This window comes from Osmerus mordax, chromosome 19 (genome assembly GCF_038355195.1).
Source record: "Osmerus mordax isolate fOsmMor3 chromosome 19, fOsmMor3.pri, whole genome shotgun sequence".
Lineage (NCBI taxonomy): Eukaryota > Metazoa > Chordata > Actinopteri > Osmeriformes > Osmeridae > Osmerus > Osmerus mordax.
The window spans coordinates 9,930,382-9,946,392 of record NC_090068.1 but is presented as its reverse complement, the minus strand read 5'-3'; the positions used below and the strand labels follow the sequence as shown (position 1 = coordinate 9,946,392).

General features: G+C 45.1%; 3 protein-coding genes across 3 annotated transcripts; all 3 read left to right on the top strand.

Moving 5' to 3' along the window:
- Positions 1–773: 773 nt before the first annotated feature.
- Positions 774–8,039, top strand: LOC136963071 (LIM domain kinase 1-like). Its single transcript, XM_067257071.1, has 15 exons — positions 774–1,012; positions 2,826–2,964; positions 3,705–3,814; positions 3,899–4,075; positions 4,193–4,298; positions 4,395–4,666; positions 4,993–5,182; positions 5,405–5,491; positions 5,626–5,757; positions 5,905–5,964; positions 6,131–6,196; positions 6,328–6,514; positions 6,601–6,656; positions 6,855–7,012; positions 7,152–8,039. Exons 1-15 carry the CDS (start codon positions 969–971, stop codon positions 7,711–7,713), a joined length of 2,346 nt encoding a protein of 781 aa, XP_067113172.1. The 5' UTR covers positions 774–968; the 3' UTR covers positions 7,714–8,039.
- A 783-nt stretch (positions 8,040–8,822) lies between these two features.
- LOC136963572 (septin-4-like) lies at positions 8,823–10,802 on the top strand. Its single transcript, XM_067257725.1, has 9 exons — positions 8,823–8,957; positions 9,043–9,139; positions 9,295–9,381; positions 9,453–9,576; positions 9,683–9,817; positions 9,918–10,035; positions 10,133–10,234; positions 10,427–10,523; positions 10,618–10,802. Exons 1-9 carry the CDS (start codon positions 8,823–8,825, stop codon positions 10,800–10,802), a joined length of 1,080 nt encoding a protein of 359 aa, XP_067113826.1.
- Positions 10,803–13,516: 2,714 nt separating this feature from the next.
- Positions 13,517–15,767, top strand: LOC136963072 (septin-4-like). Its single transcript, XM_067257072.1, has 9 exons — positions 13,517–13,626; positions 13,740–13,863; positions 13,961–14,095; positions 14,205–14,322; positions 14,452–14,553; positions 14,629–14,725; positions 14,832–14,988; positions 15,313–15,349; positions 15,515–15,767. Exons 2-9 carry the CDS (start codon positions 13,778–13,780, stop codon positions 15,584–15,586), a joined length of 804 nt encoding a protein of 267 aa, XP_067113173.1. The 5' UTR covers positions 13,517–13,626; positions 13,740–13,777; the 3' UTR covers positions 15,587–15,767.
- The last annotated feature ends 244 nt before the right edge of the window (positions 15,768–16,011 follow it).

The window sequence follows — 16,011 nt, the reverse complement described above, 5'->3', positions numbered from 1 at the left end:
CTCTCTCTCTCTCTCTCTCTCTCTCTCTCTCTCTCTCTCTCTCTCTCTCTCTCTCTCGACCTTCTGGCCTCAGCTGACATTCTGTATCTAACGTCGTTAGATACCGTTTGGCTCCTGACATAGTATACCACTCTAATGAATTACAGCCTGGGTCTATACTTAGATATACAGGTCTTTAAGAACCCTGCTGCTGGAAAAATAACTGCATCTATTTCAATAAGGAGCGTGCAGTTGCATTAAACATCCATAAAGACTTTGCACATAAAACACCCCCCGTTCTGTTGGGGTAGGAATTCTGGCCTCCTTTGCTTTGCCAGTATTTCCTCTGCAGTCTGAATAGAGTGTGTTGGACCAGCACTAGGACAGTGCAGGAACTGGGGCATTCATAAAGAGATTATGCTTGTGCATGTGTTGATTGGTACAGGACCGATTTATGTTTGGTGCCTGATTTGGTTTTTAGTTAAAAAAATAAGACAAACACACACAAACACACAGCCAGTTTATCTGCAGTATAATTTTGAATTTGTGTGCAGCTCTGTAGCATGAAGTCTCACAAGCTATTTGAATGAGAAAGGAGTGTAACTCTATCTCCTTCTGGTGAAGGTCTACATACTAAAAGTTGTTGGAGGAGGAGTGGGTTGAGGGTGTCCGTGATAGGTTGTGTGTCTGTGGCCAGCAGAGGGGGCTGGGTGGATGATGTTACTGGGTCAGGACTTGTTTCTCACAGGCAGACACAGACAGCGGTGAGGGAGTTCGGAACACAGGAAACGCCTGAGCGAACGGGAAAAACACACAGCTTACTAGTACTGGTGTGTCAGAGAGAACACACACACACACAATCAGCCATACAGTACCAAACAACAAGCTCTCCTCTGCTCTGTTGTTTTTCCCCTGTCTAACTGGTCTACTGAGGGTGAGAGAGGATCGTTGTGAGTGACAGCTGTCTGTAGGAGGAGGGTCTGGGAGGAATGTCACGGCGGGACCAGCGTTTTCGGCGAGGAATGAAAGGAAGGTAAGATTCTCTGTTCCTATTGTGTGCTTGCGTCCGCGTGTGGGACCACGGTGGTGCGTTAAAGTCTGGCAGCACATATGGTGTTTCAACACATCTCGCTGTCTTGCAACATAGCCTATCCCTTCATCTGAAGACACTGCTGAAATGTTGTCAACACATACAACACATATTCGTAGGAAATATCATCACGCTCTCAAAGTCAACCAATGGCGGTTGGAAAAGTTAGCAAATAGATTATCAATTGTGCGAGGCAGACTTACAAAGCTAAAGGCTACAGGACACTACAGTACATGACTAACACTGTTAAAAGGAAGTCCTGTTGGGAGTGGATATAGAAAGGGTGTCACAAGCATATGACATTTGACCCTAGCCATGACATCATAATACGGTCAGGTCCCATTGTGTTTGAAAATGTACGTGAGTGAAAAAGATATTTACTCAAGCGTAGAAAGATTGAAGACTTTAAAAACAAAGGTAGGAGAAGGACTTTGGGTTGAAAGGAAGAGAATAAGAGAGGGATAAAAAAGGTATTCCAAGGCCGGGAGGATTCCAGTGATGTTTCTGACCCAGATGTTTCAGTGAAGCAGAGTTCCAGATGTGCTGCGACTCAAACACCTGGTGCCAGAAGCAGAAAAATAAAGACTGGACTGAAATAAACTTGCAGCTGTCTCCTGTTAGTGTTAAATTCATGTGTCATTTCCTCAGAAAGAGTGAGGCGGAACTCTGTGCTTAGGGCCATCCAAGGGAAATTATTATCTGAGGCACTCCACGAGGAATCTCATGATTATAAATGAATCTTTGTTTTCTGTGAACAAGCTAGAGGTGCACTAGTGGCTTAACAGCCGTCTTTTGTTGTATTTTGTGAAATACCGTTTTCCAACTATTTATTTCATAGCACAAGTAACATTTACAGTAATTTGTTATTTCATGAGAAAGACATTCAGCCGTCAGCAATTGTCTCCAACACAGGAAGAAGGCTGCATTTTTATCTCTTCCTCTAAAGATTTCATTCTTCATTGTAAGACAGCCTAATCCATTCTCCATTGTAAGAAAACACGGCATTTACACAGCATAGAAGAGGAAGCATGGCACATTACTCTGCACAGGAAGTCTACTCCCACCCCGGCACTAGTGTTGGAAAGATAAGAGAGCAGGTTTTTACAGAACATGGTCCTGGTCTGATATCAGTTCCACACCATCCCCTTATTAGCGTGGATCTGACGAGGCATAAATATTGAAACGCTTTGTCATGGAAACACCAAGCCTTTCAGTGGGCCCAGTGGAGCATCAACTGTATTACTTTCACCAATCAAGTCCCTCTAGATCTGCATACTGTAGTGCTGAATGGATGTTAAGCTACAAGGTTGGTTTTGCTGACTACATTTGAGCTATTAGTAGAAAGAATACAGTGAATTGGCTGAGGACATCATAACAGTTACACTTTTCTTTTGACAAAACTGGATTTCCTGTTGGAATGCTCTGAATAACACAGCCTATTTATTTAGCTGGCAGATGTTATCCTCGTCACTAGTGAAAGAACACAATCTAATCAGGTACAGGCACAGCAGAACATGAGTTTGATGAACGAGTTTCATTTCATACTTTTAGCCGAGGAAGTCCATACCCCACTGATTATTCGAGGATGTCATGGTCCCAGGGTCTCCCTTGACCTGTGTCAGACCAACCTCATTCCCAACACTTCCTCGCAAACACCAAACAGGAAGTCCCCTACGTGTCATCTCTAACCGTCTTCCTTTGCGTCATAAGACTCCTGGCTGACTCCTGTCTCTTTGTGTCTCTCTGGGGTTGGCAGGTGCTGTGAATGTGGCTGTATCTTGTCGCAGTGGTACTATGAGAGGGAGGCTAAGCTCTACTGTAAGAGACACTACTGGGCCCGCTATGGGGAGCACTGCCATGGCTGCAAGGAGGCCATCACTACAGGGCTCATCATGGTGAGAGACTCACTGCCAGACCTTCCTATTCCAATACTCGCATCATCACTCTATCATGCCAGACATCATGCCACATCACAGAAACTAACCTTGATAAGTCAGTTTTCACCCATCGTATGACCCCAGACTGCTGGTAATTGGTAAAGAAATTTTCTATTGGCCTAATTTCACTCTCACTAATTAGCGATTACCATCAAAGGAGTTACTGTAAAACATAATCTTTCCCAAAACAGATTAGCTGTACATCCGGATTCCATATTACCTACTCGATAGTTTTCTGTACTGCTGCATACTTCTTTAGGGATCTCACAGAACTCTTTCGTTTTCCGTAAGTGATATGTTGACATTTTTTTAAAGGGGTTTCAGGACCCAAATGACACACTTGTGTATTATCAGTAATTAAGGTAAATAAACTTTTCTGTATCACCATTAAACTAACCGCAGAGTAAAGGACTGTAGTGAGTGGGGTTGTTGAATCTGGTATACAGTGCAGGTATGCACGTACAGACAGATAGGAAGCCTGACATTAGGCTCCCTTAGTGGGAGTCCCTTCCTCTTGACTCCCAGTTTCCTCCTGATATGAGGACGAAAGTTGTCTCTTTTCCCAGGTTTCAAAGCAGAGGATTTCCCTCTGAAAACATTCTGAGAATAGATTGACCCTCTCTCTCTCTCTCTCTCTCTCTCTCTCTATCTCTCTCTCTCTCCCTCTCCCTCTCTATTCTTCTTCTTCTTCTTTGTAGGTTGCTGGAGAACAGAAGTTCCACCCTGAGTGTTTTACCTGTATGAACTGCGGGATGTTTATTGGAGACGGAGACACTTACACGCTTGTGGAACGTTCTAAACTCTACTGGTCAGTCTGGTGAAGGAAATCAAGAGGGGGGTGTTTATAATAGAAACAGATGTTAAACCCTCCTCTTTCTAACCTGTTCTGTAGTGGTCACTGTTACTGCCAGGGAAGGGGTTCCCCTGTGAAAGGGTTGAGCGGGCCCCTGACCAGGAGTCACCACACAGTGGCGCTGGTGTCTCTCCCTCACCCTGTCATCGGTCGCCGAGGACTGGCTGTGTCTACGGATCACAGTCAAAAGGAGGGGACGGTTGTCAAGGTGACAGAGTGAGTTGGTTCAGTCTGAGAGAAAAACCCTGCCCTGAATATTTACTGTATTGACAAATTAACTGAATTAACTCAAACTAAATGAACTTATCCCTCCCTTCACTCTCCCCTCTACAGGTTGGGCGGAGCTCTTCTGACCTCTGACCTGCTTACCTCCATTCACATTGGTGACCGGGTCTTAGAAATAAACGGCACTCCAGTCCGAAATATTTCACTGGATGAGGTAAGCATCCACAACTGAACCCCTATGCAGGTACACCTTCCATGACAGTTCAAAGATACAAAGCTAAGCCTACGTCATACATGGCTTTGTCACCAGATACAGCACGTAATCCAAGACACAGATCGCCCAGTTCAGCTGACGGTAGAGCACAACCCCTCTACCTCTGGAGATCCTCTCCCCCCCGCGGTCGCCCAGGACACCAGCCCCTGCACTGACTCGTGTGTCCATGACAACCTCAAAAGTTCCCACAAGCTCCCCAGCCTGGAGGAGGAGCCTAACCCAGAGGAACAGACGGAAGAGCCAATCAGACTCAGCCGTTCACCGACTCATGGCCAGGGACTCACGGGAATGCGCTCCAGACACATCCTGTAAGTCTGAGTGACTCCACCCACAGAAAGAGAGATTGGTAGCGATCTAAAGAAGTCAGGTGGCTGAGCGGTGAGGGAATCGGGCTAGTAATCCGAAGGTTGCCAGTTCGATTCACGGTCATGCCAACTGACGTTGTGTCCTTGGGCAAGGCACTTCACCCTACTTGCCTCTGGGGAATGTCCCTGTACTTACTGTAAGTCGCTCTGGATAAGAGCTTCTGCTAAATGACTAAATGTAAATGTAAAGAAGTTACACGTTTAGTAAAACCTTCACCCTCTCTTCCTCCCTCTCTCACGCACACACATATTTTCTGGCTCTCTCTCAGACGTAGCTGCAGTATAGATAAGTCCCCCCTTTCTCAGGGTGCTATGCCGTTGCAGTCTCAGCGGAGGGACATGGCTCGCTCTGAGTCATTGCGTGTGGACTCTGTAGAGAAAGCCCACCGAATCTTCAGAGCCTCGGACCTCATCCATGGAGAAGTGCTTGGCAAGGGCTGCTTTGGGCAGGCCATCAAGGTACAGCACAGCCCACCACAAAGAAAGATGAGGATGACATACCATTAGCATAACAGCCGTAAAACGTATTACGGGGATATATATATAAAGCACATTTTAAAACAGCCAACGCCGACCAAAGTGCTGTAATTTGTTGCAAGATGACAGTGTACCATTTAAAGATACGTTTGTGACACTGCATGCCAAGTACAGTGTGACAACCCCACTGTGTGTGTTCTGAAGGTGACACATAAGGAGACAGGGGAGGTGATGGTGATGAAGGAGCTGATCCGTTTTGATGAGGAGACACAGAAGACCTTCCTCAAGGAGGTGGGTGAAACGATCCACAGTCTTGTCGGATTTATTCATGAGATCATCACATTATAATGATTGTAATTATAATTATGATATATTGTATAGGGATGTGAAAGAAGATAGACTAAACTCCTGCCACCTGTGTGCAGGTGAAGGTCATGAGATGTCTGGACCACCCCAATGTTCTTAAGTTCATCGGGCTACTCTACAAAGATAAACGTCTGAACTTCATCTCCGAGTACGTCCAAGCAGGGACTCTACGAGAAACCATCAATAAAATGGTTAGAGGATGTGTATGTGTGTGTGAATATGCGTCTAAAAACAAGGATTACATACTAGTATTAGGGGCCAATGTGTTTGTGAATGCACTCTTTGAATAGCGAGCTGGTAGTTGGAGAACTAATTATGTTACATATTCAATGGTCTAGGACAGTGACTTCCCCTGGAGAGTTAGAGTGAGCTTTGCCAAGGACATTGCTGCTGGAATGGTAAGTCTCTCTTGACACATTAGGGGATTTTGGATGCTTTATTATTTAATAGAAAGGTTTCACTTATCTCCTGTCATTCTCCATTGTCTGTCATATTCTACCTCTTCCAGACTTTTCTTTCCCCTCTGCTTCTTCTCTCAATATCTCTCTCCTCGTTTTCTCTCAGGCGTACTTACATTCCATGAACGTCATCCACCGTGATCTCAACTCACACAACTGCCTTGTTAGAGAGGTGAGTGGGTGAGCTACACATCCCTCAAGGACAGGAACACAGAAGACAGTTAAACTGTCCATGTATTACAACCCAGAAAACTGTGTAAGGAAGTTCAGTAAATCTCTGTAAATCCCTCTGTCTGAACTCAGAACCAGAGTGTGGTGGTGGCAGACTTTGGCCTGGCCAGGCTGGTGGTGGAGGAGAGGAACCAGGGCAGGGCACCCTCTTTGGGGAGAACTTCAGTAGGGAGAGTGTCTGAGCTCCGTAAGCCAGACCGTAGGAAGAGATACACCGTGGTTGGAAACCCTTACTGGATGGCTCCTGAGATGATTCATGGTGAGGGATGAACGCGACGAAGGGTCTTTGGGAATAATGTTCTGATGTTAAGATATTTCTTTGAACTTCTCTGCTTTGTGTCCCAGGAAAGAGCTATGATGAGCGGGTGGATATTTTCTCATTTGGCATCATGCTGTGTGAGGTATGTAGAAGTTCAGCAACATCTACATTGGGCATGAAATACAGCTAAAGCCAATATACAGTTAGATGCAGCAGCTAAAGCTGATCTAAAAGTAATTGTATCTACGCATGAGTGTCATTTTGTGATGAACCACATACTGTAATTTGATTCATATTAAAGGTTTCCTATTGTTCTGCCACTTGTCGCTCTCTGTCACAGGTGATAGGCAGAGTGAGTGCTGACCCAGACTACCTTCCAAGGACCCAAGATTTTGGTCTAAATGTCCCAGGTTTTCTGGAGCAGTACCACCACCCTGAGTGCCCCTCTTCCTTCCTACCCCTAGCAGCGCTCTGCTGTGACATGGAAGCAGATACACGGTAAACATCCATCAACAAACACCTGTCCAGATACACTTTCCACTCACTGCCTGATCTTATATTCATTTGACTTTTGCCTTTTGCCTTTTTACCTATCTTTCTCTTAACTTTCTTTCCATTCTGCCTCTCTGTCTCTCAGTCCCTCCTTTGCTAAGCTGGATGAGTGGCTGGAGAACCTGTTAATGCACCTGGACATTGGACTGTCTCTCCTGTCTGAACTGGAGCAGGTACGCCATGCCTTCTGGCAGCTCTATGACCGCTCTGACAACCAGGGCCACTACCCAGCCCAAGAGCACAACCTCTCAAAGACCCAGAAAACCTGCATAAAGCACAGCCACTCCATGGACAACAACTGCTTGGAGCCCCAAAACCACAACAGCTCTCAAAATCATGATCCCATGCAAAGTGATTCAGAACTCCAGAACAATAGACAAAGCCCTGACCACAACCACACTTTGGATGGAGATACCAATGACTCACAAACCAACAGCTCCCAGAAACAACTGCAGTCTATGAACCAAGACCTTAACCATGACTGTTCAAAAAGCTTTGAACACAACCATAACCAACCAGTACCAAACACACCACAACATGGCCCGGTACAACACATTCTTAGCCCACTGCCAAGCCGAGTCCATAGACCCAGGAGGGTATGCCGGGTGGTATGGGACAGAACCACAGAAGAAAGCTCATTCCTATGACTCCATGAGAGACTTACTTCAAGACTGTGTCCATTTTTGGTTTAAATTCACACAATGATGGCTTTTAACTCTGATACTTTATTAATAATGTTATCTACATCAACACAGTAGCTAGATGTGTCATAATTTAAGGCTATACAGACTTTCATTAACTTTACTGTGTTTATATGGAAATTTACATAAAGCTGTGAACGATTATATTTCATATTATTTGCCAACATTTTTCAACTGGGCTTTAGCTTTTTTCGTGTCTTTGTTTTTTTATGATGTATGTAAGCTATAAGACATTTAAATTAAATCTGAGTTTTGTTTGATCAAATTGAAAAGATTCGAGTTCGCGAGCTTCATGGATTCGAATTTTAAACCGTTGTAGGGGTGCTAAGGATAAGGATGCAGAAGGCCGAACATGGTAGCTAAATTATTACACTTAATCTTGAAACATACTATTTTATTTTAAGTTTAGTATTAGTAGATGTATTCATACGTTCTCTTAAGACGTATTTCTTATTCAATTGAATCAAGCAAACCGATAGCCAAATGATGCTGGTGGCTAGCAAGTAGAGCTAACGTTAGACAACAGTAGCCTGTCCAAGAGAATACAGTAGAACGAAGACACATTCGCAACATACTAGCTAGCACTAACTAGCTAGCTAGCTTGCGTGTTTATGATTAGGCTAGTCATCTTACCTTACCGTTTTCAACCCAGGTACACAGACCGAAGGAGTTTTTAGTGGTAAGCTGTCTAGAATATGTAAATCTGAAAAGCGTGAGTCTCACGGTGAATGCGTGAGCCTTGAGAGGCCAGTACTGTAGTGATGTTATAGGCTTATTTACCAAAAGGGTCACATTGTTTTTTTTTTTACGACAGTAGCCTACCAGGTCGAATTGGTAGCCAGGCTTGATGTTAATCTATTTGCTTTCAATCCTCTCCTCACTCCTGCAATACCACAGAAAGCGAGGTAAGGCAAGTAGGGACAGTTGCATAGAATAAAGCTACTGTTTATCAAGGATTTAATGTTTGTCAATCAACAAGACTCCCACCATGGATTCCCTTCGTCTCCTCTGTCCAGTACTCAAACCTCTCCACAGATGACACCTATAGTTTCCTTATGGAACTCCAAAAAAGCAGCACAATTGTGTTAGGAGAGCCGGAGACAACTTACATTACTTCCTCAGATAGCCAGGGCCCCCCCATTCGACCCAAAAGCCCCTGGGGTCGCCTCGACCCCTATGACTCCAGTGAGGTGATGCAACCACATTCCATGTTGAAAAGGAGGTTACTGGTAATGTTGCTTATTTTACCTACTAGATATGTCACATTCACAGCAGGACCTGGACAGGGAGTATGTGGGTTTTGCCACTCTGCCCAACCAAGTACACAGGAAGTCAGTGAAGAAAGGTTTTGAGTTCACTCTGATGGTGGCAGGTAAGGACAGATGCAGGGAGTCCTTTGTGCATTAACTACCCTAATGATATATGTTGTTTTGGTGTGTCATCTTCTTTGTCTCCTTCCGTTTCACTCTTCTCCCACTCTGAACCTCTCTTTCCATTCTTGTTCCTGTCTTTTCCCTCTCCCCATAGGAGAGTCTGGTCTGGGTAAATCCACTCTTATCAACAGTCTGTTCCTCACTGATCTGTACAAGGACAAGAAGGTTCTTGAGGCCTCAGGTACTGAACTGTTTAGTATACTAATAAAAACAAAGGCTGCATCCTTACTGAAGGATTTTCTTTTCCCCCAGAGAAGATGGTTCAGACTGTGTCCATCACTAAGAAGACTGTTCTCATTGAGGAGAAAGGAGTGAAGCTCAAACTCAACATTGTGGACACACCAGGATTTGGAGATTCTCTGAACAACTTACAATGGTATAGCCACACACTGTATCAGAGTTCTCTTTTCACTTCTCCTTCAGGCCTCCTAGATCTAGAGTGAGTAAGAACGTGTGTGTGTGTGTTCATGTTTGATGGGAAGCTGGACAGTGTTGTCCAACTACATTGACCATAAGTTTGAGCAGTTCCGCTTGGATGAAATCGGTCTTAACCGCAAGAACACCCAGGACCACAGAGTCCACTGCTGCCTGTACTTCATCTCCCCCCATGGCCACGGGTAGGAGACTCACCTAGGACACACTCACATGACAACATCCTTCATAATAATCCTATATACGATGTACATTTAATCAAATGTGATTCTGTTTTTGATACAGCCTGAAGCCTTTGGATGTGGAGTGCATGAGAGCTCTCCAAGACAAGGTCAACATTATCCCTGTGTTGGCCAAAGCAGACAGCCTCACTAGGATGGAAATCACGCAGATGAAAGCCAGGGTTAGACTCTATTACCCTGCTGTTACTGACTGATATGAGCAAGTCGGTTTAGGTTACCTTTCTCTTGATCTCTCTCTCCCTCCCTCCTCTTTTGTAGATTCTGAGTGAATTAGAGAAGTACAAAATTAAGATCTACCATTTTTCTGACTGCGACTCAGATGAAGATGAGGAATTCAAGCTACAGGAAATAGAGTTGAAAGTGAGAGCTGGCTTAAAGCCCTACAGCACCCAAACACAGTTGATATTCCAGAGCTATCTGAGATGTGTTCACCCTTTTTGCCATGCTCTGTTTAGTACAGACTCTTTGATCTGTACTAATAGATGGGATATCTGAGGTTGGCAGATGACGATGCTATTCTTGCTGCTCTCCCCCTCCCTCCCTCTCTCTCAGAACTCTGTTCCGTTTGCTGTGATAGGCAGTAATGCTGTGGTGGAGGGTAACGGCAGGAGATTCAGGGCCCGTCTCTACCCCTGGGGAGTTGTGGAAGGTGCAGAGGAGGAGGACACCAACAAGTCAAAGTTATCCACATCATGTCATGATTCAACTTTTTTCAACGCTGATGATTTGTGTTGTGTTGGCAGTTGATAATCCTGTCCACAGTGACTTTGTGCACCTGAGGAACATGCTTGTGAGGACACACATGCAGGACCTGAAAGATGTGACCCAGGAAATACACTATGAAAACTACAGAGCACAGTGGCTTTGTAAAAACGTTGACAATGTAAGGAGTTTTATAATTGCGCTGAGGTTTATCATAATAGGCTAATACTATACATTTAAATGTTCAGTAGAAAGTAAACACGATGGGCGTCTCTCTTAGAATGTATCCAATGTTTTGTTAATTTCTTAGGATTCTGACAAACCTGAAGTGTTTGTCTTGGAAACTGATGAGAACAACACGATCACAGCAGCTGGAAACCAATAATAAAATGATATGAAATTAATGCTTGCATTCAGACACAGCATTCCAATTTAAATTAGTAATTGTTTTATAATTTCAATATTTCGATACGCTCTGGATAACACAACGATCAGGTAATGTAGTGTATATATAACATTGTTTGGAAGTCCTTACCTGTCCCTGACGCAATCCAATCCCTAATGTTGTGGTACACGTCACGGCAAGCTCCACTGTCCGCTGAAGGTGGTGCTGAAACGAAGCCTATATATGCCAGTGTTTCTTGTGAAAATTTATATTGCATTTTCAAGAGCAAACGTGCGACTTAGGTTTTACATTTTGGACGAAATTAATTTGAATCAAGGGAACTTTAATCAACTGAGCGCTTTGGACTGATACGGAATTCCCCTGGTTCGTGTCCGATGACCACCTGACTGTCAACCCAACATGGAACACATGTCATCACCCGTTAGGTTTCGAAGCGGTTGCAAAAAAGGTAACACCCACCTTTTGACTAGTTTTGTAGTTATGCATTCCATTAAAGAGACTGAAACTTTCTGATTGGGTTCAAAGTGATTGGGTAGGCTACTCTTGCTTATGCCCCAATAGAAAGATTATGTAGCCTATCATTGTATTGTAGGCTATATACATACCAGTAATATTAACGTGACGTAAGGAATCATCAGCCACATTTGTTTGATGTTTAAGTGAATATAAAATATAGCCTACTAGTAAAAACTGTCAAAATGAATGGGTAGAACTAAAATGTATTCAATGTCTACTCTTACCCTCACTGCCTACTGCTGCGGTAACATATCTACATCTACCAGAACATGAGGTAGGATCTTTGGCGAAACAGATAATAGTAGTAGTAGTAGAATAGTCGGTTGTACAATAGTAGAATATGTGTATACAGTAGTCTATGTGTGCAAGAACAAGACAAATCTTCTACCCCCACCCTATTACTGGAGATCAGAGTATTAGAGGTTGAGTTAAGCCTACTACAAAGGGTTGTGGGTAATTAAAGCTGACAGGTAGGCCACAGGACCTGTTGTTGACTAGACCTGTATTGTCGGTAGCTGTTGCTCGTTCTCATCGAGTCTGGTCATGGCACTCCATCCAAAACAGGCAAGACATGCATGATAATGATTACCATGAAGGATTATGGGCCATGTAGGCGGGGTTACAGGCTTTGCTGGAAGAGCACTGGGAATATTGACCACCATCACTTCTTATAAACAGACCTGTTAATGTTGTGTAAAGTTACTCAGTATGTAAGTTTCCAGTTTGTGTGTGTGTTTAAGTTCATATATTTACAGTATATATGTGTGCGGTTGTGTTTGAATCAATTTGTTTTATAGTTAATCCTCCAATGTCATAGAAATAGTCTGACATATCGTACTTAATCAGGACAGTAAAAAGCCTTCCAAAGCAAGAACAGACTCATTTTCGGCCTAACATTCAACTCCACACTTTCCAGTTTCCAGACAGTTGATGAGGTAGCATGGTGTCTGGTAGCATGGTGTCTGATAGCACAGTCACCCTGCCTGTCTCCAACCTGCTTATCCAGCTGGATCCATGTCACTGTAATGATTTAATTGAATCATAGTTAAAAAATGATGTGTAAAGACAGGGTGGATCTAAATTTCCTAAAGATCTTGGTTTTATCATTGAGATGCTCACCACACAAAGAAGTAGAGTGCAATCAGTGCAATTGAAGGATCTTTTACAATTTGAGAAATGTTTTACTTTATACTGACACAAAACATATTATTCTAGATGGCACACCCCCCCCCCCAGATACAAGACTAAATACTTTCCACCCAAGTGAGAAAAGTGTGTGAAATTATTTGGTCCCAGTCCTCTTCTTCCTTCATCCCAGTACCTCTCCCTCCTGTCTCAGTTGTCCAGTCTGTCCATCGAGGACCCAGAGGATGCAGAGCTGGCCTACACCATGAAGGACCTTCCCCCTCCCTCCGGGGAGAAACACCCAGGCCTTCACACACCCGTCATCGACTGTGAACCAGAGGCAACTGGGATGGGGCCTGATCTACTCCCCCACACCCAGAGGACATCGCCTTTGCCTCGGCCAACACCGTGCAACCCTTCTGGAACTCCAGTCACCCCTCCGCGGCCCAGCCGTGTCCCCTTGGAAACAGAGTTCCAGCCCGTGCAGCTACGGGGGCACCAGCTGGCCTCTGTGGGCTCCTTGGACTACCCTCAGAGCCCCTCGCGACCACGCAGTCCCTGGAGCCGCTTCGACCCCTATGACTCTGCAGAGGTGGGTAGTAGAGAGACTGGAGGGAGGATGGATTTCTGTGGTTTTGGTGTCATGCTATTTTGCTTATTTTCTGTGGTGCAGGACCAGGACAAAGAGTATGTGGGCTTTGCAACTCTGCCAAACCAGGTACACAGGAAGTCAGTGAAGAAAGGCTTTGCCTTCACTCTCTTGGTTGCAGGTGAGTGAGTGATCCAAGCTGCATGAGCTACATGCAAGCATGTTATTTTACCATTCCACCATGACAGGTACTACAGTTGTTTTTAGTTCATGTATTTGATAACAGAATAGTGTCAGACCACTTTCCCCCTCCTGTCTTATCACTAGGAGAGTCTGGTCTGGGTAAATCTACGCTGGTCAACAGTCTGTTCATTACAGACCTCTACAAGTATAGGAAGGTGCTGAATGCAGAAGGTGAGATACTAACCTTGCCAGTCTATCGGTGGCATCCAAAAGAACTCTTTTTGAACTCATCAGACCTAACAGTTCTTCTAGAATCTTTAACTACTGCACATGTGTGTGTGCAGAGCGGATAACTCAGACAGTGGACATCGTCAAGCACAGCATGGGTATTGAAGAGAAGGGGGTGAAACTCAGACTCACCATCGTAGACACCCCAGGTTTCGGAGATGCTGTGAACAACACAGAGAGGTACAGTAAATGCCTAGTGTCTGACAATGCCATCCTCAGCTTCATCTTTACAATGATTGTAGTCTCCTTCGTGTGACCTATTTGATCTTCTATGTAGCTGGAAGGAAATAGAAGAATACATAGACCAACAGTTTGAGCAGTACTTCAGAGACGAGAGCGGCTTGAACAGGAAGAACATCCAGGACAACAGAGTCCACTGCTGCCTGTACTTCATCTCTCCCTTTGGCCACGGGTAGGAGGGTGCACAATCACGCCACACCCCACGCTGCCCGCACACGCTCAGACCGCTGGCGTTGGAGAACGTCCTCTGTCTCATAGCATTCCTGTCTGCTGCCTCACAGGCTCAGGCCTCTGGATGTGGAGTGTATGAGGGCTCTGCATGAGAAGGTCAACATCGTCCCCATTCTGGCTAAAGCAGACAGTCTGACACCAGCAGAGGTCCACAAGAAGAAGATGAAGGTACAGGAACCAGGAACGTTCCTTCATGTGATGTTCCATGCTGGAACTGCGATATACTGTATGGGGTCTTAATCTTCTTGATCTATGCATTGTTAGGATTGCTTATTCTTTGTGTGTGTGTGTGCACAGATCCGAGAGGAGATTGAACACTTTGGGATTAATATCTACCAGTTCCCAGAGTGTGACTCTGATGAGGACGAGGACTTCAAACTGCAGGACCAACTGCTCAAGGTGAGACCTGGATCTGTCTGTTTAGATGACTCTGGTTTATACTAAGCATTTCCCTCTTTGTCTCTCTCTCTGCAGGACAGTATTCCGTTCGCAGTAATAGGCAGTAACCTGCAGGTGGAGAGTCAAGGCCGAAAGTTCAGAGGCCGTCTCTATCCCTGGGGAGTAGTAGATGGTACGACTAAGGACCAGCCGTCCTACAATCATGGTTGGAGAGTTGATGTGGGTGACCTACTCCAGTAGCACTGTGAACTAACAACGCTGTGTTGCTGTGTTGCCAGTGGAGAACCCAGCTCACTCCGACTTCCTGATGCTGAGGAACATGCTGGTGAGGACACACATGCAGGACCTGAAGGACGTGACGCGGGAGACGCATTACGAGAACTACAGAGCCCAGTGCATCCAGAACATGACCCGCATGGTGGTTCAGGAGAGGAAGCGCAGGTGGGGGCCGACACTCTCTGGGACGCTCACACACTCGTGTTCAGACGGACAGGAGTACATAAGAACACTCTTTGGGACGCTCACACACAGACGGACAGGAGTACATAAGGACACTCTCTCAGACGCTCACACACTCGTGTTCAGACGGACAGGAGTACCTAAGAATACCCAGAGACATCTGATGTGTTGTTATCTACCTGACAGGTTTTTTCATTTATTTTTATGTGTATTTCCTGTTTGTGTTTCTGGCAGTCTGCGGGACAGGATTCAGAGAGAGAGCGCGGTTGACTTCCCCCTTCCTCTGGTTCCTGTTGACAGTGAGACTGAGAAGCTCATCCTGGAGAAAGATGAAGAGGTGAGACATGCACACATGTACAATGTCACACACTAATACTATATGCTATGGTCCTACATGTACAATATATACAGTACATACCATATCAAATAACAGCCGATACCGCGTAGCATCGGAAAATGTGCCATAACTTTGCCTCCTTTCTCCCCGTCCCTCTTCCCCAAGTTGAGGAGGATGCAGGAGGTGCTGGAGAGGATTCAGGAGCAGATGCAGCACGGGCAGAGAGAAGGCTCCTGATTTACCCAGGATTCCCTGAGCTTCTCCTGCGCCCCGGAGGCCCCAGCCATCTACATGACGCTTTCCTTTCCCCCCCACGATGCTCCTTCCTTTGTTTCACCAGAATAGTTGAAGAGACCCCAGAAGGTCATTCCTCTCCACGGACGCTTGGTTGTCCCTCCTCTGGGACCGTGGCACCTCAGCTGACATGCAATAAAGACATGATCTGTACTGGGCTGTACCTGCTGTTCTCATTGGCCCTAACGGGATGGCAGCGTTTGTAGCCTCCATCAACGTGGAGGACAGCACTGTCGGCTCTTTTGGGCTTCTAAAAAGAGAGGGGTGAGGAGACTAAATTGAACATGGCCAATGTTGTAAATGTAATAAGATTTATTAAGAATCTTCATAGTTATTTCATCAGCATAATTTTCTCATTAGTATTCTTT